General features: G+C 41.5%; 2 protein-coding genes across 4 annotated transcripts in view; both read right to left on the bottom strand.

Annotated features, from left to right (window-relative positions):
• Positions 1–662: 662 nt before the first annotated feature.
• Positions 663–8,698, bottom strand: si:ch211-245j22.3 (uncharacterized protein LOC563798 homolog). Its single transcript, XM_056261397.1, has 5 exons — positions 8,600–8,698; positions 5,340–5,472; positions 4,748–4,897; positions 4,498–4,603; positions 663–957 (listed from the first exon to the last, which is right to left on the bottom strand). The coding sequence occupies exons 1-5, from the start codon at positions 8,668–8,670 to the stop codon at positions 836–838; spliced, it is 582 nt and encodes a 193-aa protein (XP_056117372.1). The 5' UTR covers positions 8,671–8,698; the 3' UTR covers positions 663–835.
• Positions 8,699–13,542: 4,844 nt separating this feature from the next.
• bmal2 (basic helix-loop-helix ARNT like 2) overlaps positions 13,543–25,317 on the bottom strand; it is a 32,234-nt gene continuing 20,459 nt past the window's right edge. For 2 of the 3 annotated variants that reach the window (XM_056261229.1, XM_056261228.1), the window contains exons 11-17: positions 24,812–24,918; positions 24,041–24,191; positions 23,849–23,916; positions 15,713–15,830; positions 15,230–15,320; positions 15,033–15,132; positions 13,543–14,377 (exon numbers count right to left, since the gene is read on the bottom strand). In XM_056261229.1, coding sequence (XP_056117204.1) covers positions 14,226–14,377; positions 15,033–15,132; positions 15,230–15,320; positions 15,713–15,830; positions 23,849–23,916; positions 24,041–24,191; positions 24,812–24,918 — 787 coding nt within the window. In that variant the 3' untranslated portion in view covers positions 13,543–14,225. The remainder of the gene's footprint in view (positions 14,378–15,032; positions 15,133–15,229; positions 15,321–15,712; positions 15,831–23,848; positions 23,917–24,040; positions 24,192–24,811; positions 24,919–25,317) is intronic. The other variant, XM_056261230.1, reaches the window with a different exon arrangement.

The following is a 25,317-nucleotide window of genomic DNA, read 5'->3' as shown; positions in this document are numbered from 1 at the left end:
ACTTGTGATGGGCAGTGAGGTATTTTATTCTGAATACAGCCTTATAAGAACCTAATAAAACTAATGTTTTGTTATTTGGATGTCCTTTGTAAATTCACATTGAAAAAAGATAGCCTACATTGTGATTTGATAAAAAAATGATTTGGTGTTTGTTATGCCATTATTTCAGTATTGGAAATCAATTACATAAATAAACATGTAATATGTCTAATATTAGAACTAATTTGAGTGTCATTGATTGTGTTCATTTATAGGTCTACATTAATTCAAACTAAATAGACTGAATAATGCATGAACTTCTCATCTTTAAGGCATTCCCAAAACAGTCCCATCACAGTCAATGCTGCACCAACACGACCTGCTTAAAGGGATAGTTCACAAGGGATTGAAACTTGCCGGCCCAGAAAAGTTATTAAAGACATCGTTAAAATAGTCCAAGTGACTGCAGTGGCTCAATCTTAAGTTTATCAAGCGACTAGAATATTTTTTGTGTGCAAAAAATAAATAAATAACGACTTTATTCAACTATTCATTTCCTTCTGTGTGGGCCTGTGACATGAGTTCACGTAGTGTAACAGCGCAGCGCTTCTGTGTTGTACGTCACACATTTCTCACTATTGGCTCACTATTGGCCGACGCTGGTCATGTGTGTGATTGATTCAATCCCTTAGAAGCCTATGGAGGAGTGATCCAGCTCTCAGATTTAGTCAAAAATATCCTAATTTGTGTTCCGAAGATGAACGAAAGTCTTACAGGGTTGGAACAACATGAGGGTGAGTAATTACTGACAGAATTTTCATTTTTGAGTGAACTTAATATTAACAGACCCACAGTTTTATACTGCGTGGCCTTTGAGAGGCCTCTCCATCTTCACTATGCTTGGATCACACTCCAACATCTCTCGAATCCATTCGTCATTCAGCGCACCTTCAATGAATTCATCTTGGCTGATTATGGCTATAGAAACGGAAAGACAAAGAATGACATAACTTTCTGTAAACTGTTATTTGCGCTGGTACAGTTCAGTGCTTGGAATGTTGGAGTGGTGGAAATGACTGAGTAGGGGGAGGCTGCAGACCTGGAGCCGGCAGATATACGCTCCTGGCTGTTTTACGCCCCGGCAGTTCTACGACCCTGTTGTTCCTGATACGTCCAGTAGAGGGAAATACTGCGAAATAACATCATTAAATCGACGCTTAATAACCCGTCCATAGACTTGACAATTTTGTGTTTTTTGTTAATTTAAATATAAACGTTATAGTGTAGATCTGCACGGATTAAATCATCTGTTTAACAAAAAAAACAAGGGGGGTAAACGGACATCAAAAGAGATTGAATTAGGTTACACAAATCAATGCAATATTACATTTTGTCAATATAAAAACATGTAAGGTTCTTTACAACAGACTCAATGATATTATTTGTTTTATAAACCTTTGAGTTCAAAGGTTCTGACATTTTCTTAAAGGAAGAAAAAAATGAACTTAGAGGAGAATATTCTAGAATCAGGGTTACTTTGAATGGTTCTGTCTTTATGAAGATGAAACTTGTCCAGAAGACAAAGTAATAATACCGTATGCGTATAATCAAGTTTAACATCGTTAGAATTAAAATCTGACAAAAATAGATTGTGTCGTTTGTATGTTAAATAATCTGCTAAAGTTATTGTTTTTTAGCAATGATGCAACATTTATTATTTATAAACGATTAGCTCGATAGAGCTAGGGTAGGTAGATATCAATTCATTTATATATCAATGCATGGGTCTATAATGTATTTTGACAGGTTTCTGTTCTATCTGGCTTAAACTTAGTTAACCACGTGTAGGTTTAGCTTCCCCTATCTTCTCTACTCAATTTAAAATTAATTTGAATTTTCTTTTGTTGCCTGTCTTTAGCTTGGCCTCTTCTGGTAAGACTCTGTTTACGCATTAAAACATACTCCACATGGTAGAGCAATATTACAGTAGATAATGGAAATATGTGAATTTTTTTTACAGTCTATGGTGTGAACACACAAAAGACACATTTATAATAGGTATGTAAATCTCTCTCTCTCTCTCTCTCTCTCTCTCTCTCTCTCTCTCTCTCTCTCTCTCTCTCTCTCTCTCTCTCTCTCTCTCTCTCTCTCTCTCTCTCTCTCTCTCTCTCTAAGTAAAGAGTTAAACTGCACACTCACTCAAATATGTTAAAACATTAAAAACTTTCCCCATATGGTTTGAATGTAGATTCTGGTTTGAGTTGTTTCTTATAAATGAGATGATCTAATTATCTCATTTATATCTTAATATACATTTTTTCTTAAAATAGCTTACTGATCTGGACTCAAATGTAGGGTATGTGCACTTAATGTGGGTTTTATCATACTCTGTCTTTACCAAGTTCTCTTTAACTTGGATCTCATAAAGGTGTGTTTGCTTTAGCTACTTAAGGAAAATACACACACACACACACACACACACACACACACACACACACACACACACACACACACACACACACACACACACACACACACACACACACACACACACACACACACACACACACACACACACACACACACACACACACACACACACACACTGTTACGAATAAAGGTGATTACAGGAGACTGCGACTTTGGGTGTCTCTGTATTTCTTTGTGTTTCTGCCGTGGTCTACTTTCTCTTTCGCAGATGAAGCGCTGATTGGTTGTCCTGGTCACACTCATTGGCTCATCTCTGCGGCTTGTCATCAGAGAGGAGGGAAAGAGCGATCCAATCACGGGGATCATCAGGAAATGCGGGAACTATAAAGGAGCACCTGAACGCGATTGATGTGGCCAGCCTTTTGTTTTGTGAACTGCAACCGTTCGCTTAGTTCTTTGTTATGTTTGTGTTGATATTCGTTTGATTATTGAATCAGTTCGTTTATGTTAAGTTTGTCATGTGAATCAGTGTTAGTTCTGTAACCTGAACTCCTTTACTCGTTATCTGGAATTGAGTATTGATGCTTTGTTAAAACGGGATAAAGAACAGGGTCAGGTAAGATGTCACGTGACATACATTGTGCACATGTAGCATTTTTCTTTGTTTAAACACACTAGATTTAGGGACAAGTGCCACCGTTGTATTTTTGTTTTGGTTAGTTAGAGTAGGGAAGCATACGACGTCGCGGACGTCGAAGACTTTTCTTTTCTACATTTTATTTTGGTTAGTTAGGTTAGACTAAAAACGGGTAAGAAAGATTGTTTTCTTTTTATTCATTTCTTTGAGTTGGCACTGTCCAGTTGCCCTTTTCCTTTCCCAGAATTAATATATATTTTGCTGGTATGTTTATGTTACTTTATTGATTGACAACTATTTGTTTGAAGTGTTTCTTTATAAATATATGTACTTGTGAAATACATATATTTTGTGGAGAACTCTTTTTGACCGGTTGTGGCCAGCAATAAAAACCCTTAAGTATTCTACTGCCTTTGCTTCACTCACTTCCCAGTGTTCTTTTGGTAATTATTGTCGAGGGATGATTGATGTTCCCCTTCTAACGCCCTAGACGGCTAAAATCTAAGAAGGGTCGTAACACACACACACACACACACACACACACACACACACACACACACACACACACACACACACACACACACAGGGACAAGGTCAAATTCACCATGGATGTCCTTTTTAACTTTTTTAATGTTTCATCAGTGAGCAGGAGCAGTTAAAGGGAAAAAAAACAGTTAAAGAAGAGTGGCAAACCATAGGGGAGTCATCATAATTCATAAATGGTGTTAATAAATATTTTTTTGTGAACAACAATATTGTCTATATCTTCTAAATGGCCCATGGAATTTTAGAAAAGGGATAAATTGTGTTTGTCTTCAATGCTGTGTGCTGTGTAGGACACTGTTTTGTAGCTGTATGATGACCAATAGAATAGTACAGCAGATATTTCATCGAGGATCCATATTATTACACGGTACTGCATGTCTAATGGGCTAAATATAGTTAATATCTAAATGTGACTTTATATAAATTCACAAAAACATATTTCACTCAGTCTCCTGTATATAAAAACCTACGGTGAATTGGCCTATAACTGCAGTAGGTCATAGCATCACCTGTCATAACACATAGTTGATCCAACTATGTGTATTTTTAATTTTTCAATTCACAAAAACAAATAGTCTTCTGTACGTTGAGTGAAGAGAGTGAAGCCCAACTGAATATCTACAGAAAATTTAATCCGTGGAGATCTACACTGTAACGTTTATATTTAAATTAACAAAAAACACAAAATTGTCAAGTCTATGGACGGGTTATTAATGTGTAAGCGTCGATTTAATTATGTTATTTCGCAGTATATCCCTCTACTGGACGCATCAGGAACAACAGGGTCCTAAAACTGCCGGGGCGTAAAACTGCCAGGGGCGTATATCTGCCGGCTCCAGGTCTGCAGCCTCCTCATATAGAAATGACTTGGGGTACTTTATATAGCAATGCGATAGCAAATGTACCATTGTTATCTTTGTCCAGCCGTACAAATATCCTATTGGTGCACTCTTCAGCAGTGAGCGGGTTAGGTTTGGTCAGTGATGCTGCGACGCTCATCTTGTACACAGCCTGAGAATAGCATTTAATTCTGATTATATATTGCCCTCTAGTGGACAAATCCGGAATCGCGTAAACAAACACCATTTCGAATTCGATTTGATGGTAAAATCCAATTAGAATAGCAAGTAATGGAGTTTAAATATAATCACTTACTTGCATGATTTCAAGCATCTCTGACCGTGTGATGGCTCCATCTTTGTCTTTGTCATAGAGTTTGAAGGACCAGCGCAGTTTCTCCACCGTTGTGCCCTCGATCAACATGCTGATAGCTGTCACATATTCTCTGAAGTCCACAACTCCATCCTGTTAGATGGCAATCATAATCACACTTTTTAGACAAATAGCGAGAAATTGTGGAGGGAAAAAAAAAAGCATTTCTGTCATGATTTGGAACTAATCTTAAGTATCAAACTCTCTTAAAATGATATATTTAAGCATAAGAGTAGCCTGCAGAACACAATTGTAGTTGTTCATAACATAACATGTTTGTTTTTTCAACATGTGTTCAAATACTTTTTTGGGTCCACTTTTCTGACAAACATGAACCATCTTAAAAATCTGCTCTGTAAAAAAGGACAAGAGTCAGTGTCATGCATGTCTCTTTGTTACACCTCCTCCTTTTACAAGTCAACATGCATGTTTTGTAAAGGCAGTGTGAAAAATTATTCCATTTAAAACACCAGGCTTAAAACATCAGATGTGTCAGGCCTCAAAGCTTATTTGGTTTTGAGCTGATGTGTAATACCCCATTGTTATCTAGCGTGCGGAATATCTGCTCTGCATACTCCGCTGACTCTTTTCCCACGGTTCCATTGCAGAAGTGACGTCGGAACTCATGGAGGGTGATCAGTCCACTGGGACACTCATTCAGGAATTTCCTGCAGACATAAGCACAAAGTGGACACATTTTTATCAAATATTTAGATTTTTTTTTTTTTATCTGAAGAGGTATTTATAAAGTTAAACGTATAACAGTGTAATTTAAAACTAAACTGATATTAATAAGTTATTTTCTTATCTTAAACCACTGATTAATATTTATTGACATTGACACATGTTATACAACATTTAGGCTTGGTTTCACAGACAGGGCTTAGATTAAGTCAGGATTAGACATTAGTTCAGTTAGAACATTTAAAGGGATAGTTCATCCAAAAATTTAAATCTTTTGTTAATTACTCACCCTCATGTTGTTCCAAACCCATAAGACTTTCGTTCAACTTCAGAACACAAATGAAGATATTTTTAATGATATCTGAGCGATTTTTGTCCCTCCATTGACAGTCCAACTACCACTTTACGCTTCAAAAAGTTATTAAAGATAAAAGTAAAACTAATCCATATGAATTGAATATTCAAATATGAGTCAAATAGGCTATTACTAGAGTCCGTTAGTATTAAATGTTGTAAAGACCTATTTTTACTTAAAGCAACACCATGTGATTTTTCCTCAGCGGTCGCCCTACAGGTTGGAAGCAGAATTGTCCATTACTGCTGTCGTAAATAATTTAGCCTTCCGCAGCCGACTGTCGCACGCGCACGCTTGCTGTTTATCCAGCACTGGCTTTGGAATCAACAATGGCAGACATCCCAACCTGCAAGAAGTCATTTCAGGGAGGTATCTTGGTGACTGGATTGTTGACGGGGGGACGGGGGGTGGGGCTGGTGGCGGGTTGACTAGCTTTCGTGAGGCACACTCGCAAGGTCTCTCGCTCTCTCTCTCTCTGCCGTGCTCGCGCTATGTATGTTATGCGCGCAGTATGTTCTGTCTCGCATGCGCGCTCTAGATTCCGGCAGATCTGAACTAATTTGCGGGCATCAGGGAGACGCAGGAGACTCCCGGGAGACTTGGGATGTCTGCAATGGCCACAGACAATTTGAGGAAGTGGTGGGGGAAGTGACGTATGCCGTAAAGCAGTCGAATTTTGTAGTTCTTTTTGTGCACGGGTTCCTACCCGAAACCCGAAGTTACATAGTGCCAGTAAAAGCGATACAGACCACGTCAGGCTATGGCAGACGTGTCATTTAACTTATTTTAAGTCGATGTACCATCACAAGGGTCTTGGAAATATATTATGAAGGTTGAAAAACTACATAGTGTTACTTTAAGTAAAAGTAGCCTACAGAAGTACTCGTTTTTAAAAGTACTTAAGTATCAAAAGTAAATGTCAATGCATTGTTTTATTATTGTTGCATTGTTGTATGTAATACTTACAGTACCTTATGCCTCTAAATCTATACCTGCCTACCCTCATATCAATATCAAATTTATTTCTAGAACACAGTTCCAGTAGCGAGATTGAATGTGAGATTGAATAAGTGCACTCAATGTTTCGGACACCCAAATGGCTGTTCCCTCAAATAGTGCCCTATTTAAAGTTTTTTGGCTTTTAGTATCAATATTTACCCTTATTGTTATCTATTAGATATAGTGTGCTCCTAAACAATGACAAAAGTCGCATTTAGAAGACCAAACCCAACGTTGAAAATGAAAATCAGGTTGATGTAAGAAGTAAGAACCCAACATCAGATTGACGTTAATCTCCAACGTTGGACAGACATAGATTGTGGTTGAAAATGAAAATCAGGTTGATCAACCCAACTTTCATTTCCAACCAAAATGCAACCCCTGCAACCAAAATCATCCCCTGACTGATGTTACTACTTTCTAGGACCTTGACAGAAATGTAATAGAGTAAAAAGTACGATATTTGTCTTTCAAATGTGAAGTTAAAGTAAAAAGTTTCCAGAAAAAATGTGTAAAGTACAGATACTCAAAAAGTGTACTTAAAGGGATACTCCACTTTTTTTGGAAATAGGCTCATTTTACAACTCCCCCAGAGTTAAACTGTTGAGTTTTACCGTTTTTGAATCCATTCAGCCGATCTCCGGTTCTGGCGGTACCACTTTTAGCATAGCTTAGCATACATCATTGAAGTGGACAAGACCATTAGCATTTAAAAAAAAAAAAAAATGACCAGAAGCAGAAACAAGCAATAGAAACATTGCTTATATGGAATTACTCTGAATCTGATCCGGATGTAGTCTTTGACAAAACACAATTTTCTCAGCTTTTTGTTTAAAATGTTGCTTTTTTTTAAAATAAATAAAACTAACCCACACTCAAGTGTTGATAAAAAAAAAAGAAAAAAAGAATGCATGAAGCTGGAATTAAACAAATTAAATAAATCACACTCTTTCTTGACATATTGCATGTTCAGATATTTGTACAATAAAATATGCTGGTTGGGAAAGACAAGAGTTGAGCAGTTAAAGGTGTATTCCAGTTAAAGGTTTATTAATACCAAAATAGGAACATAGTACTTAAAGTCCAGAAATAATATATAAATCGTAAACGAAAAGTTCTTAAAGAAAACTTTCAAGTACAATTCTTGCCTATTACAAATAGCAGTATAAAACTACTAGTATACTTCAAAGTGTACTTTCATTAACTAAAAAATGTGGAACAAGTATTTATCTAAACTATCAGTAGTATATCTATAAGTTCACTTGTAGTTGCAGTACAAAAAAAGCTATTAATACATATATGTAAAATAGTAATTATGACACGATAACTTTAAGACGCTGTGTTCTGTCTGCATGATTTCTAGAACACAGCAACATTATGAATAATTATAAAAAAAGCAATGGTCTTATACACACCGTGAACTGAAATGTTCCAGGAAAAAGACCGGCTACAGTAAAAGGTCAAAATAAAAAAGTACTCAGAATTAAAGAAGCAGATGACCTACTTATGCTGAGATAGAGTTTATTGGGTTTTACAGTCATGGTTGGCATTTTATGGCCTATATAATAAAAATCTTCAGTAGGCTATGGCATGACCCATTCTACAGCTCTGTAATTACTCTCTCCAATAATAAAAACCCAGAACGGGGTCGGGGTTGTCTTGTATAAAAGCATCTCAGATGACATGTATGTATCCTATTTTCCCCTAAAGACCAGCTGTCATAGTAGTGTCACCTAGTTAATATTTTGCAAACTTACCTGAACCATTCATAAAGCTCGGTGACGTAGGTACCACCTTTTCTGCAGGGTAAGGTTGCAGTCTGTCCCATCTTTATCAGTGCAACAAAATCAACAACGGCAGAGGCGCATATATACGTAGCAAAGCCCAGCTTACTTCTCTCTTACTTAATCATTCTTACCAAAACCCTTCTGCATCTGTGAAATTAAACTAAAGTAATCTCCCCGCAGGAGGGCAACAGGCAGGCGAGTGACACACGTTAATTACCTCAAACACACATTACATGAGTGACACTTGAAATCCACTAGCTTCTCCAGCAGCAGTTGAGGATTATGCAGAACATTACATAAAACATTGTTTGCAGCTCCATGTTTTCCTTTGAAGCATCAAGTGTCAGTTGCTTGCGAGCAGACTTGTTCTGGTGACCTAATTAACAGTTAAAACCATTTTGTGGTCAAAACGTGTTGCTGAGAAAGCTTGTGAATATTCTCAGAAAAGTGAACGGGGACGGAAACCATCAAAGATGCTCACGGAAGATTGTGGTTGTTCTAGATTCATCATTTGAGTCAGCATTGTTCTCACAATACACTCAACAGCTTAAACAAGAAGCGTGAAGGTGCAATTTGAACATGCTTTTGTTTTTCTATCTGGAAATTGGAATGACAGGAAGAATAATTTGCTGAAATGTAATTCAAAGAAATTGGAGGAAAGTCATTAGTTAAGTTCTCATCCAATTTATTCCCTATACAATAATAAACGAATATTGACACATTATTTACATAATAATAGTTTGTTTAAAATTAATAACATTTTAAATGATTAAATAATTTGGATTAAGTTCAGCCATAAATAAATAATCTAGGAGGAGAAAATTAATATTTGCATCAAAATATGATATATTGAGCAAGTTTGGTCATTTTTTCCCCTAACACGATGCAGATGATCAATCAAACGCTGAAAAAATGCAATGACCATCCAGAAAACGCTTAATACCCATGAACTGAAGAACACTCTTTCTGGAGTCTCTTCTTAGATTTTTGTTGACAAACTATCATCACACTTTACAATTAAGAACTGAAAATTGTGTTTAAGCATTTGATTGATCGTTTGAATTTTGTAAGGGGGAAAAAAAAAATCATGTTTGGGGTCAGTAATTTAAAAAAAAGGTTTTTGTAAGCAGTCTCTAAAGCCCATCATTTATTTGATCAGAAATACAATAAAAATAGTAATATTGTAGAATGTTATTTGAAACAACTTAATATACAGTATTTTAAAATGGAATTTCTGTGATGTCAAAGCTGAATTTTCAGCATCATTACTCCAGTCTTCACTGTCACATGATCCTTCAGAAATCAATCTAAAATGCTGATTTGATGCTCAAGAAACATTTCTTATTATTCTGAATGCTGAAAACGATTGTAACTTAATATTTTTGCAGAAACTGATACATTGTTTTTCAAGATTCTTTGATGAATAGAAAGTAGAAAAAATGCATCCCATTCCTCGCTGAATAAAAGTATCATTTGCTTTAAAAAAAACAGCAAGGTATTTTCAACAAATGAAAGACCAACACAGATGTACAGGAAACTAATGTTGTTTATTTAAGAATCTTTTTACATGTCAATCTGGAGAGACAGATTCTCTGCTATTAACCAGACTTGTTGACAGCAGCAGTGATGGCATCTTGATAACAAACAGAGAAGGAAATAAGCAAAAGACAAAAAGGAGCCTCCCTGGATGAGGCCCCCGGTTCCACGACAGCCTTGTTTCAAAGGCTCAGACAGAGCGACGATGAGGCGCACGCATGCAGATCTGGTGGCTTGACCCAACGGCTGCTCCCCGACTGAGATATTCACGGAAATGATGAACAGTCTTCAGAGTATCCAAACCCATTTCATCACACACTCAACAATCAAAGAGAAACAGAACAACAAACATGTCTTATAAGGCAAAAACCTTTATCCAATACCATTAGACAGCTAACAGAACAACAAAAGAAGAAAAGCAAAGGGTACACAAAAGGCATGCATGAATGTAACGTTACTGGAACATAATAAAATCAAGAAATTCTACAGGCTACATAGAGAGAGAGAGATCTGAAATTAGAACAAAAGCGACAGAAGAAAAGGTCTGTGGTTTAAACTCACGTACAGTACTTGATTTCTGCCAAGTGCAACAGCAGAACGACACTCCAAACAGAACATAGTCACGTTAAAAACCAGTGACGCTATGTGGGGGAGTGGATGGTAATAAAAAAAAAACACAATTGTCATTTTACCTATTTTAGGACCAGCCTGCAGTTATGGCACAGCTCAACGATCGTACATCGGGACGAACAAAGCAGCTGTTCCTGTGCCTAAGGCTGAAACTGCCCCATCAAAACCTGGCCAAGAATTGTGATTGGCTAACACATCTAACCACCTGTATGACAAGCACTTACTGTTGATCCCATGAAATTTCAGTCTGGTTTAAGGAAATTACACTTTTGTATTTCGGGGCAATACAATACGTTTACAAAGCCAAGCGTTGGGTGAGCAATGGATCGCGGCAAGACTTATTTTCACAATAAAAACCCATTATGTTCACATCATCTAGCAGGATTTCATTTCCGCTGGATGGGCTGGGTGGGTTCCTCCCTTCAAGTAAGCTCTTGGCAGCATGTGGCAGAGCAGACAATGATATGAAGACATATTTTTAAAAGCAGCTCACACCATAGTCACAGAATCACAAGACATCTGACAGCACAGGGCAGCTGAGCGTTAACGGTACTTGAAATAGGTCTATATGCGGTCAAACTGCTTTGGTATAATTGGTCAAAATCGTCCATTTCCATCACCAGGTCATGAGATTCCTGTGGCACATATGCACCGTCACAGTAAAGCAGTTCAGTACGCTGACCGCCTGATTTAAAGGTCACCAGAAACAAGGGAAGCAAAATTTTGGAAGAAAATGTGCAAAGTCGGATACAAAGCCAGGCTGAAATGTGAATTCACTGAGCTTGAACGATTACCCGAGAGAAACTGTTTTGGAAAATATTTGATATGAGAGAGTGCGAAACAGAGAAAGACAGAGAGAGAATCAGTATCCCGAGGATGTGCATATGCAAATATGAACTCAATTATAATAGAAAAAACAGGGAATTGTTATAAGAAAGGGCATCATTCAATCATTTCAACAGCCTATGAGGATCATTTGCCCAAAATGAGGTGTCGATTTTTCGAGGCTGAAATCTGCAGTGGACATTGTCTTTTGATACGGTAGATCTATTCAAAGATTAATGTAATACCATTTAAAAACTGTAAAAACATGTTCTTAGGTCTCTTGCCTTAGGTTAAAGTAAGAGTTCAGCCAAAAATGACATTCCTTGACCACCTTCTTGTTCTAAACGCGTTTTCTTTTTTTTCCCCAAATGTCTGATATACAGTACACGACTTTGAATCTGAACAGATTTTAAATTACTAGGCATCGTACACTTGCCGACTTTGTAAATGGTTACAGAACAAACGACGTCATACGTTGAACGACTGATGATCCCACTCTACCAGAACACAACGAAATCACACAGAAACGTGCCTCATTGCTAGGAGTATGATAATGAAAAGAATGTGCTCTAAAAATGGCTCAAAATATCAAACAAGCTTCATATCCTCCGACTGCATGGAATCATAGTGTGATATCTGTGCCCATCATACACTATGCAATTTTCTTTGAAATCTCTCAACTCCGACTGACCCAAATCTGTAGACTGGCTCTGACTTTTGACAACCAGCAGTGACTCCTCCAGACTGTAAATCAGGGCAAAAGTTGTATAATGTATTCCAGCCTTAAGATAAGGTAAAACGCAACACTGAAACCAAGAAAATGTCACAAATGAGATCTACAGAGGTGGAAGTTGTATTTAAATTAGCGTACAGATCTTATGGACTATACCTCTATGATTCTTTTTAGTCCTCATTTAAGCTTGACAGCCCCTGGTCACAATTGACTTTCATTACTTGAAAAAAAAAGTGCCGTTAACATTCTTCTAATTCTAAACTTGTTCATAAAGAAAGTCGCACAGGTTTGGAAAAAACATGAGGGTGAGTAAATGATTATAGATGCTCATTTTAGGGTTAATTATACTTTTAAAAGTAGGTTACCATCATGACTTCATGTTTGGATTTATAATAAATCTTGGCTTGAAGCAAGAAGTTGCAACCATCTCTCCCCATTACTCTACTGTTGAGTTTTACACTATACAAAGTGATTGTTAGTATTTAGAAGTGTAGTAGAAATAAATTTATTCCCATAATTACATTATGGGATATAATTCCAAAATACAAAGTTTAAACAACAATCACCTACTAAATGCTTCTAACATTAGCATTTTATACCTCTTTGCACATAACTGAACAAGACCTAATGAAAGAATGAAGCCAAGAACAAAGTTTAAGTTAACACATCTTAACACAAGTGTCTAAAAAGTGGCACTTGGCTGATCCGACAAAGGATTTTGAGACTGGGTTTCCATGAATTGTTCCCTGAGAGACCCTGCCCTTATTTGCGGACAACTTTGTCCAATTTCCAATCACCATTTTACCGGTTGCTGATCTCCATCCAGTCATTCCTTCAGAACAGAAGATCTAATTATACACCTGAAGGGGAGAAAACTGGGAACATTTTCCCAGATCCTCTATATCTAGAATACAGCTTACTCACTGGGCCCATCAGTAAAAAAAGTTGTCCCAGGCCCTGTGAATTGTAGTGACGGCCCTATTTCAAGAGTAGGCCCTATTTCAAGAGTAGGCCCTATTTCAAGAGTAGCGACCCTGGCAGGTCAGACTAAGGTCTGACAGAAAAGCACACATTCACACACAGATTTGTAGACTAGAGAGGAAAAAACAAACAAATGTCAGGCCTAACGGTGAGCCTCAAATTTCCACACAGTATTTTCAAGTAGTTTTACAAATGACCACAAGTGCTCACCAATACCCCTCCCCATTGTTCCACTCTTGTTCATCATGAAACACTGAATTCAAGACAATTTCTGCTCTAAAAGGGAATAAAAACTACCAGGCTTCCCTTGCCAAAGGAATCCTATGACGTTTTTTTATATATATAGACACATATATATATATATATATATATTTAAAAAAAATCAGTCCAGCTTTGCCTCAAAGCATCCATGTACAGTTCAAGTGTTGATTGACTAAGGAAACAATTTTGAAATCCTTACGCCACTGGATCACAGTGGACCATTTTAGTTCTTGCCTTATGGCTTGGCTGAGGCATGTGTTCCTCAACATGGCAAAACAGGCCAATAACGTCTCTCCTTTCTGATCCATGCCAAGGGGTAAGAGTGACCTCAGAGCTGAGATGAAGAAATGCAAACCAGACCACATAAAACCTGGTCCTGTTGCTTAAGGTACTCAGCTTAAGGTACTCCGAGAGACCCCCATCCCCTTCGGTTCTCCTTCACCAAGGCCAGCCATCAGATAACCTGCCACGCAGCTTGTCCATACCCATTTAAAAACACTAATAAATTAAAAACATAAAAGTCAAAGAATTGTCGAAGGCTGGCCGCCTAGTGAAAATGAATGGATGGTTCATTTTAAAAAGCTCCAGATAAGACGGGTCTTTTAAAAAGAAAAAATTAGAGCTGTGTGTTCACAGAGACCAGTGCGTCTCGTCAAAGTCCACGGCTTCACCCAGGTTGGCATCGGTCTCCAGTAAGCTCATAATGACTGCCATGGCTGCCTCATCAGTGCTTAGAGCGGCCAACCCAGGAACCCCCTCAAGATCCAACTGAGAGCTTGCCTCTGGAGGAAGAGAATGGAAAAAAACTGAGTGCCATATTTTATTTGGTTAAAGCAAAGTATTGCACAGTATCTTTAGCGCAACATAATTTCAAAAAGATTTCCACTCTTATTTCTAAAAACAAAAGGGACAAAACATCTACATTTAATATAAGAACAACTGTAAAACATAAAAGTATTGATTTTAGTTTTTAATGACTTTGTCTTTAGTCAACAGCATAAATTTAAAATTTGGCCCAATTATCATTCATCTGCCATGACAAAAATATTTAGCAGCGTTTTACAAACGAATCATCAAATATGATACCAAATCATATTAATAATAATCATGATTCTCATAGCTTGCCTGGCAAAGGTCACGAGTTCATTTCCTAGAGAAATCAAAAACTGATACAATGTCTACCATGATGATTGGATAAAAGCATCTGGCAAATGCATAAATGTAATTCATATTACTGTATTATGAGAATCATCAATATGAATGAGAATAAACAAAACAAAACTACATAATATGAAAAAAAAAGCTGTTTTAAAAATATTTATTTTCTTTTTACAAAACAATCCTCCCGCATCCAGGCAAAACCCAGACATGTTCTTGAAAAGCTATTGTATCTTTAGTACCACATGACTAAATACAATATAGTGCCGCTTTATCTACCCATGAGATTTTCACCCGCTGTGAAGGGCCCACCCCGCGCCTCGTCCTCTGAGCTTGATTTGCCAGGCATCTCTACGTCTGTTGCTTCCCCATTTGGCACCTTACAGCATGAGGAGTACAGTTGTGTTAGAATGCAATAAAGCACAAAACCAGTAAACTCATTTCTAAACACAGACACAGTTGTTCGGCAGACTCACGTTGTTGCTGGCCTGCGGAAGAGCCAGTGGAGACTTGTCCTGCAGTACACTGAACGGACTTGTATTGCCGCTGGATGGTGAGGAGTTCATCCTTAAGAAAACAGCATGACATCAGAATTCAGAGATCTTTTCTTTAGGGATATGTAATATGTAGAGAACTACATATTTTCAAAACTGACTAATTGACGCAGTGCTTCCAAGTATCTTTTGCCATGCAAACTGCCTGCCAGCAACAGATAAAGTACAGTATGCCAAAACACTGCTGCTAAAATATCAAGTCATATCTGAACAAAAAACAAACAAAAAAAACTTAAATACAGAAGGAAAAAACTTAAACTAGTTGACCTTACTATTTAAGTAATTTGTTGGATGACTAGTTTACATTCAATCCATTTGCAATTTTCATAGCTTGTAATATTTCACTGTAAATCACGTATAATAATAATGTATAATAATGGAAAGGAAGCTACATAATTGGTATACCTATTATAGTCCATTATCTCATTAGCGATTTGGGTCCCTATGCATCCAGCGTAAATCATGCCTGATGCACTGGAGATCCCTGGGATAATTGGAAATTGTTGAGACTTCTTGGCATCATCTACGAAACAAAACACAAAAATTACTATCGTACCAGAGTCAGATATGTTTAAAGTTAATGATAACAGAGGCTTGCTAAACACAGGAGGGAAAAAATGCTGTTTGATGTCCTTAGCAAGTGGACTTTGCAGCGGTCTTGGTAATGTCCTCTGAGCAGCTTTTTCATGCAGGCAAAGGGCATACAAGTACAGTTAAAAAGACAAAAAAAAAAAAAAAAGTGATGCATTATCTAAAAATTTATCTCTTTTAACCCTTGCGCACTGTTCGATTTCTGTGCACACCCTGAATGGAGCGGGTCAAATTGACCCTAATTGGATTCAATACAATTCCTCAAATCACACTATGAAAAACAACAAAGATTTAGATACAAACTGTAAACTTTTAATATAAACATTTGTCAAACATTACAAAACAACATATCTGAAAATATGATTTATGAAAATGTTTTTTTTTAACCATTTTTTAAAACAGTTTTATTTTGACAAATTTTGAAAATAAACAGTATACTGACTTTTATGCATATATTTTACTTTTTTTTTTTTTTTTTTTTTTTTTTTACATTTTATGCTTTGAACATCATAACTGAACAATTAAATTTAGATGTATAATGAAAATGTTTAATTTTCCTAAGTTAACATTCCCTAGTTTCCTAAGACCTAGTTCCCAATAGTTTCCCTAGTTCTCTTACGAGAGGTTCTCTCGTATTGCGTAAGCTAGCTTACGCTGCGGGAAAGATTCATCTTTGCTGAGAGTTTGAAGCCAAAAAATTATTTCATAATTTGTATCCATTGACAACGCAGTTCCTCTGCGGCAGACCTAGAGCAGGCTAGCTAGCAGCTCATTGGTTCGCTCAGAGAGAACTGCTTAAGCCTATGGGAGAGCGGGGCTGAACCCACTGCCAATGAGAAGCGCCCGTGCGCTCATTGCATCATGGCCCGCCAGAATGGGCGTGGCTATGGTGTATATAACAGTCTCTCGCAGGCTTATATGTTGATTCATTTCATCTTCAGCAAGCTACACGCTTCTGCTGTCCTGAGAAAAGCCGTCGCCGTCGAGAAGGCATCACTCTAGCGAGCTCCCGGACCCTGAAGAAGCCGGCCGTCTTCGCCACCTTCAGCCGCCCTGCAAGCTAGCGCCATCCGACGACTGTATCCTTCTTTTCTCTATATCTAAAAGAGCCGAGCGTCTTTTTAAAGATGTCTCGTTTTTTCCTGCGGCTCTTGCCGCGCTCCTCTCGAGGACGGAGACCGCCATGTTATTTGCGCTCTCTGCCTGGGACTCGAGCACGCAGAACTCGCCCTCGCGGATGGAGGATGCGACTTCTGTGAGAGCCTGCCGTTGTCGTCCCTGCGGGCACGACTTCTGGCGGCAAAATCCGCTCCCGCGCCGCCTCTCTCTTCGCCGCGTAAAAAGAAACGCCGCTCCCAGAGGCTGCCGGAGCCCCCTGCGGAACCATGCGGGCCGCCGCCGCCGCTTCCCGCTTCCCGCTCTCCCTCCCCGCCCTAGCCGGACATACAGTTGCCGCCGAGTGGCCGCTCTGTCGCTTCCGATGACGCCGCGGAGGAGAAGGATTCCTGTTCACTGCTCGCGTCAGACAGTGAGGAATGGTCATCTCTCGGATCCACGAGAGAGTCGGCGGGGATCCGCGCCGGGATAGAGGAGGAACTAATGCGCCTCCTCTCACAGGCCGTCGAACGCCTCGGTCTCGAGTGGTCTCCTCCACCCGAGCAGGCCCCGAACCGGATGGACGGCAGCTTTTTTCATCGGCGCTCGACCCCCGCGTGCAACCGGGCCGCCCCATTCCTGCCTGAACTTCACACAGAGCTGACGAAGTCCTGGAATGCCCCGCTCTCGGCTAGAAACCGCTCCGATATATCCGCCTCGCTGCGCTCGGTGGACGGAGCCGCCGAAAAAGGTTATTCAGCCATGCCGCCCGTTGAGGACTTGGTCGCCGCACACCTCTGCCCGCCCTCTGCTAGATGGCGCTCTTCCCCCACGCTTCCTTCGAAAGCTTGCAGAGCGACCTCGAGCTTTCATGCTCGCGCCTACGCCGCCGCCGGTCAGGCCGCCACAGCGCTGCATTCTATGTCTGTCCTCCAAGTGTTACAGAGCGATATTCTCCGTGAGTGGGCCGAGAGCGGTAGAAACCCCTCCCCCGCTGTCACGGATCTGAGAAGTGCTACGGACCTCGCTCTTCGCGCCACTAAAGCCGCCGCACAAGCTCTGGGGAGATGCATGGCCAGCCTTTGTGTATCCGAGAGACACTTATGGCTCACGCTCGCCGACATGGGAGATTCTGAGCGCGCCGCGTTTCTTAACGCGCCCCTCTCCCCGACGGGCCTTTTTGGATCTGCTGTCACGGGAATCGTCGATCGCTTTTCCGAGGTCCAGAAAGCCACTCAGGCCATGAATGTGTTTCTGCCCCGCCGCGCTAGCTCTTCCGCAGGCCGCTCTCGCGAGCCTCCTGCCAGAGCTCCACCACAGCGCCCCCCTCCGCAGACTTAAACAGCCCAGCGCAGACAGGGCGGCCGCCCTCGCTCTCGCTCTGACAGCCGCCGCAGACCGCCGCCCCCACGGGGCCCGCGACCCAAGATCACGCTGAAGCCTGATCATCAGAAGTCTGCCTAGCAAAGTTAAGAAAACGACGGCGCTCTCCCGCTGCGGCCGGACCGCCGTCAAAGCTTCGCCCTCTGCCAGTCCCCGTTGTTTCGCCGACTGCTGTAGTGTTGACCGCCACAAACAAGCCGGTGTCCCAGCCCGCTTGCGAGCGACAAAAAGCCGTTTTCACGGCTACCCAGAGAAATCTCAAAAAGAGAAAATATGCCAGTTGTGTAGAAAATGTGCCCACAATCATGTGTTCACCCATACACACAAGCATAACATATCCCGTGTCTCTCTCAGAGCCCCATCACATGAAACGGGCACAGCCCGCTCTAATTTCAGAGAACATAAACACGCCCACGAGCTCATGCGCGTGTCCCCTCTCTGCTCGCTCTGTTTCACGGCCCATAGACTCCTCTCTGAGTGCAAATCCCGTTGCCACACACATTCAAAGCGCGCCCACACACTGTGTCCAGCCCGCTATGTGCAGCAATCAGGGCGATATAGCCATTCGGCCACTAGCCGCATGCTCCAAAGCGTGGGAAGCCATTCCAGGCATTTCCCCGTGGGTGCTAAGCATTATAAAGAACGGCTATCTGCTACAGTTTCGCCGCCGCCCGCCTCGTGCGCGCGCTCGGCTCGAATCTACTGTCAGCCCGCTGGCCGCCGGCACGCTCCGCTCAGAAATTGCGACGCTGTTGCAAAAGGGCGCCATAGAGAGAGTCCCACCATCTATGACCGAGTCGGGGTTTTACGGCCGTTATTTTCTGGTTCCCAAGAAAGACGGCGGCCTCAGACCGATTTTAGATCTCAGGTTTTGAACAAAGTGCTCATGAAGAGACCGTTCAAGATGCTCACTACCAGGAAACTCCTCGCGCAGGTGCGCCAGGGGGACTGGTTCGTCTCTCTAGACCTGAAAGACGCCTATTTTCAGATCCAGATAAATCCCCGTCACAGGCCATTCTTACGTTTCGCCTTCGAGGGTCATGTTTATCAATACGCCGTTCTCCCGTTCGGCTTATCCCTGGCACCCTGTACATTCACGAAGTGCATGGATACGGCGCTCGCCCCCCTGCGGAGCCAGGGGCTGCGCATATTGAATTATCTGGACGATTGGCTGATTTTGGCCCAATCACAGACGGAGCTTCTGTCGCACCGCGCAGTTCTCCTCGACCATCTGAAAACGCTGGGCCTCTCTGTCAACTGGACAAAGAGCTCCCTTCAACCCAGTCAATCGATTTCCTTTCTAGGAATAGATTTGAACTCGGTCACGATGACGGCTCGCCGGTCCACACAGCGCGCGCGCAGTGTTCAGCGACTGGCCGCCTCGTTTTCAGATGGGCACCCGCACACCTCTGAAAACTTTTCAGAGGATGCTGGGTTACATGGCCTCAGCCTCCGCTGTGCTTCAGCTGGGCCTTCTGCACATGCGCCCGCTTCAGCTGGGCCTTCTGCACATGCGCCCGCTTCAGCTTTGGTTAAACAGCCGTGTACCCCACCGCGCGTGGAACACGGGCCGCCAGCTGATCAGAGTTACGCAGACATGTCTCACGGCGCTGCAGCCATGGACAGTAGCAGAATGGTTTCGGCAGGGCGTCACGATGGGGACCTTTTCCCGCCGAAAAGTCATCTCGACAGATGCATCCAAGACGGGTTGGGGTGCAGTCTGCGAGGGCTCACCGGCCTTCGGCCATTGGTCGACACAGGAAAGCCCCTTACACATAAACTGTCTGGAAATGCTTGCGGTCGAGAACGCGCTCTCGCGCTTCCTCCCGCTCATTCGGGGACACCACGTCCTGATCCGTTCAGACAACATGGCTGTGGTCTCCTATCTCAACCGTCAGGGCGGTGTCAGATCCAGGAATCTCTTCCTACTGACACACCGCACTTTAGTTTGGTCTCAGAGCCGCCTGCTCTCGCTCAGAGCGACGCATGTGCCGGGCCATCTGAACGACGGTCCAGACATACTGTCCAGGAACCTCATCTCCTCAGGAGAATGGTCCCTGAACACACAAACGGTCCAAATACTGTGGCGGCTATTCGGCAGAGCAGAAGTGGACCTCTTCGCGTCAGAAGAGAACGCTCACTGCCCAATATTTTTTTCAAGGAGCGAGGACGCGCTAGCCCAGGAATGGCCTCGCCGCCCGCTCTATGCATTCCCTCCGATCGCTCTGCTACCACAGGTAATTCAGAGGATCAGGGACACACGCCACTCGGTGCTCCTCATAGCCCCGCGTTGGGAGAGTCAGAATTGGGTTCCGGAGCTCACTCAGCTGTCACAGACAGCCCCGTGGCCCATCCCAGTCAGAGCAGATCTCCTCTCTCAAGCTCGCGGCACGATCTGGCACCCCCATCCACGGCGCTGGGCGCTACATGCATGGGTGATCAACGACTATTCGTCGATTTGCCAGAGGGAGTAAGAAACACTATCATACAGGCTAGATCACCTTCCACGAGAAGGCTCTATGCGTCTAAATGGTCTGTGTTCTCAAAATGGTGCACCGACAAACATCTGGACCCACGGTCATGCGAGGTGCCGTCTTTGCTTGTTTTCCTTCAAGAGATGCTGGACAAGGGCAGGTCCCCCTCCACTCTCAAGGTTTACGTGGCAGCCGTCGCGGCGTTCTCTGAACCCCGACGCGCTCAGTCCCTGGGCAAAGACGAGTTAGTCATCCGCTTCCTCAGGGGAGCTAAGAGGATGAACCCTCCGCGCCCCCCTTCGGTTCCTATCTGGGATCTTTCTATAGTTCTCGAAGCTATGAAAGCACCCCCGTTCGAACCGCTCGAGTCTGTGGACCTAAAATACCTCTCGCTCAAAACCGTTTTTCTGACGGCTCTGTCCTCAGTAAAACGCGTGGGGGATCTTCACGCGCTCTCATCCAGCGCCGCGTGTCTTGAGTTTGGACCGAATGATTCTGTTGTCATTCTCAAACCTAGGCATGGCTATGTCCCGAAGGCGATTGGTACCCCGTTCAGGGCTCAGATTATTTCCCTATCGGCTCTGCCTTCATCCGATAGTGAGCGCGACGCCAATCTCCTCTGCCCGGTGCGGGCTCTGAGATTGTACACTACGCGCGCTGCCGCGTTCAGACGCGCTGAGCAGCTTTTCGTGTCGTTTGGGGGGCGCACCAAAGGTCTGGCCGCCTCTAAACAGACACTGTCTAGATGGATAGTAGACGCTATCGCCTCTGCTTACGCATCTAAATGCCTGCCCTGCCCTCTGGGCATCAGGGCGCACTCCACTAGAGGCATGGCCTCATCGTGGGCATGGTCCTGTGGAATTTCCATTCATGACATTTGTGTGGCCGCGGGATGGGCCTCCCCGTCCACTTTTGTCAGATTTTACAACTTGGAAGTTCCCGCCTTGCAGGCAAAATTACTAGCTGTCTAACGACCAGCTCCCTAAGAAGCTGCATTACTGGGAGTCCCTCACACAACCGGTTCGCCCCTTGTGCTCTCCTTAGATGCTTATGTATATACTTCATGTGCCCGCTCTGCCGGCCTCATATTACATTCACTCCACGTTAAAAATCCCCCGGTATCACCCTGGGATTCATGAGTGGATTCATAGCGCGCACGGCGTTGACCAGGTGTTCCCGCAGCGTAAGCTAGCTTACGCAATACGAGAGAACCTCTCGTAAGAGAACGAATCGGTTACCTAACGTAACCTCGGTTCTCTCTAGAAGAGGGAACGAGTATTGCGTTCCCGGCCGTGCTTGCGCTACTAGCGTTTCGCTTCACGCTGAAATAAATCAACATATAAGCCTGGGAGAGACTGTTATATACACCATAGCCACGCCCATTCTGGCGGGCCATGATGCAATGAGCGCGCGGGCGCTTCTCATTGGCAGCGGGTTCAGCCCCGCTCTCCCATAGGCTTAAGCAGTTCTCTCTGAGCGAACCAATGAGCTGCTAGCTAGCCTGCTCTAGGTCTGCCGCAGAGGAACTGCGTTGTCAATGGATACAAATTATGAAATAATTTTTTGGCTTCAAACTCTCAGCAAAGATGAATCTTTCCCGCAGCGTAAGCTAGCTTACGCAATACTCGTTCCCTCTTCTAGAGAGAACCGAGGTTACGTTAGGTAACCGATTCGTTTCATTCATTTTCTGTATCTTCAACAACATTTTCCTCAATCTCTGAAGCATCCTCTAACTCTGAAACATCTTCATCTGTATCAGTAGCACAGTCAAAAACCTGTGAAATTACTTATTTTACTGTCAAACTTTGGGAGCTAATTTTTTCTGCTTTCTATGTTGAAGTCTCGTGCTACACTAAGCAAAATTGTGGGAAAGCTCATTATTCACTCACAGGAGATTGAGAAACCAAACATAACAAAAACATACATATAATAAATGTTTTTTATAAATTGTTTGGCTCTGTAATAATGCATTTGAAAATCCTACATAAAAGTTTTGGTTAAAAGCTAGGTATTTCAGATATATTGAATATAGAAATGAGAGCTTATTTTACTCTCTGTGTCTGACAAAGATTTTCATCTGCAATTTGCAAATAATTTGATAAATTTGATAAATAATTAAACACTGATTTTAGCTTTTTCAAGTGTGTTTGGTTAGAGCACTTTTAGATACACTTGCACGTTAGAACTGGAGTTGAAGTTCCCTGACATACAAAAAATAAATGTTTTTATTTTGTGTCTGTACAGTTGCTTTTTGAATGGCTCACTAAGAGGGTCAACTTGACCCGCGAACACCACGAACGTAATATTATTATTTTTTGTATATGTCAAAACACAGCAGCATGTTCAAACTTTACATGCATGTTCATGATGACAGATGAAAAAAAGTCACAAAATATCAAGAACAAAAACAAAGGTTTAATATTATTTCAGGTAGCTTGAAAAAATAAATGATAGCTCATTTTTACCATCTGTGGCTGACAAAATATTTTTCTGTATTGAAATAAGTGTGGAAAAGCTTATTTTTTAGCTTCATACGGTTGTAAAAATACAAAATAACAAAATATAACCAATTTTTTATTATTATTTTGGGTCGGTACAGTTGCTTTAGAGCTTTAAAATATGTGGGTCAAATTGACCCGCGAACATCACGAACGTAAGAGTAATTTTGTTTGTATATGTCAAAACACATCAGCATGTTGAAACTTTGCATGCATGTTCATCATGATAAATGAGAAAAAGTCACAAAATATCAAGAAAAAAAACAAAGGTTAACCAGTATTTCCAACAACTAGAAAATGTAAACGGGTCAAATTGACCTGCAACATAACACAAGGGTTAACCGGAAGGCTAGACTTCCATTCATACAGCTGCCACATTGAATAATGTGTTTAACCCATTGTATTTCTATTTGTCTCTTTTCCCTTGTGTATGATCTTGCAATCCAATATGTAAATTATAGGTAACTATATTTACAACATTGGTAGATCTTAATACTCACCCTCCGAGGCCTTGGAACTGCTAGGCTGTTCGGCTTTATCCCCTGATCCACCTGGATTACTTTTACCGCTGAGTCAGGTGGAAAAGAGTCGATAATAATCTGTTATCTCATCGATCTCAGAATTGGGCTTCAACAGGTTGAATCATGACATTGATACTGAGCAATGGGCTGAAAAAAAAAGAAGGTACTTACGACATAACTGTGTTGGTTGACACTATGTATTCTACTTCTTTGGTCCAGGGATTTATAAAACTAAACCACTGACTTTGTAAGGTAACGAAAGAGCCATATTTCGTTTTGAACTTATAGCAATTTGTCTCAATCTTCTCTTTACTCCTCAGCACTGTAAAAAAGGAAGCAACCACAATTACACATTAAAGGGATAGTGCACCCAAAAATAAAATTTTATGTCATTTACTAACAAAATTCCAATTCCATATGACTTTATATAGAACACAAAAATAATGTTGAATGTACGGGATCACTTATTTGCATATAATGAAAGTAAATGGGGATCCAGGCTGTCAAAGCAGTCAATATAACTCATATTTTATATTTTGAGGAGCTTGACAGGCCCTCATTCACTTTCATTATTTGGACGAGTGGTCAGTACCATCAACATATACTGATTCGGATTTACACAAGAGCAAGTAAACAATGACCGTTTTTCACATAAAACTCAGAAAAGGTATTATATGCAACATGTACTTGCACATGCATGCATGTAATCCAATATAAATCAACGAGGATCTCTCTGAGGCACTGGCCTCGCGTATCTGCCATTGAAAGCTGTTCTAATGTTCTTTAGAAGTAAGACTAATGATTAATGATGGATGATGAGGATTTGGCTACTCTTGTCCGTCTCTGTTCTAGGCAATCTGCCCAGTTTCTTGGAAAATACTTTCAAGAAACTCTGTTTACAGCTCCAATGTTCCTAATAGTAAGAATCTGGATGCACTGTACCTTTTCTGTGTCTATCCGCCAAATGAGGCAGGTCGTCCAGGTGGAAGTATTCATAGCAGGATGTGCCTAGCAGCTCCTGGGGTAAGTAACCCAGAATAATGGTGGCTCTGTGTGCATAATACAAATGGACAGCAGTTTCTTAAATCACATTTCTTCACTGTACATAAAACATAAAGGTGATGCGAGTAATTTTTTTCAATGTTAAATACTTTCTCCTATCACAACATGCAGAGGCAACTGTAAGTATTTCCCAGAGAAAGTGTAAAGTAAACACTGTGGCACTATCAAAATTTGTAATTTGATAATCTCGGGTATCCTGACATGACAGCAGTGCTGTGCAGTTTGGGGCAGGACTATTTGCATTTCCAACCCATTGCAGATGATGAGAAAACGTTTAAAATTGCAGACGTAAAAAAAAAAAAAAAACATATAAAAGCCGGTTTCAAAGCATTCATTATATTTGGTACACCAGAAATTATACAGTTCAGCTTATTATCAGCTTCAAT

The sequence above is a fragment of the Rhinichthys klamathensis genome, unplaced genomic scaffold, assembly GCF_029890125.1.
Source record: "Rhinichthys klamathensis goyatoka isolate OS25496 unplaced genomic scaffold, OSU_Roscu_1.1 h1tg000181l_1, whole genome shotgun sequence".
NCBI classification, from domain to species: Eukaryota; Metazoa; Chordata; class Actinopteri; order Cypriniformes; family Leuciscidae; genus Rhinichthys; species Rhinichthys klamathensis.
The sequence above is the reverse complement of the archived record's forward strand: the minus strand, read 5'-3'. Positions and strand labels throughout refer to the sequence as shown.

Excerpts from the sequence above, each read along its gene's own strand:
- si:ch211-245j22.3 (XM_056261397.1), bottom strand. The coding sequence starts at position 8,670 with ATGGGACAGACTGCAACCTTACCCTGCAGAAAAGGTGGTACCTACGTC. Across the intron at positions 5,473-8,599 it reads GAGCTTTATGAATGGTTCAG|GAAATTCCTGAATGAGTGTC; the intron begins GTAAGTTTGCAA and ends TTATGTCTGCAG. Across the intron at positions 958-4,497 it reads GCTGGACAAAGATAACAATG|CCATAATCAGCCAAGATGAA; the intron begins GTACATTTGCTA and ends CCGTTTCTATAG.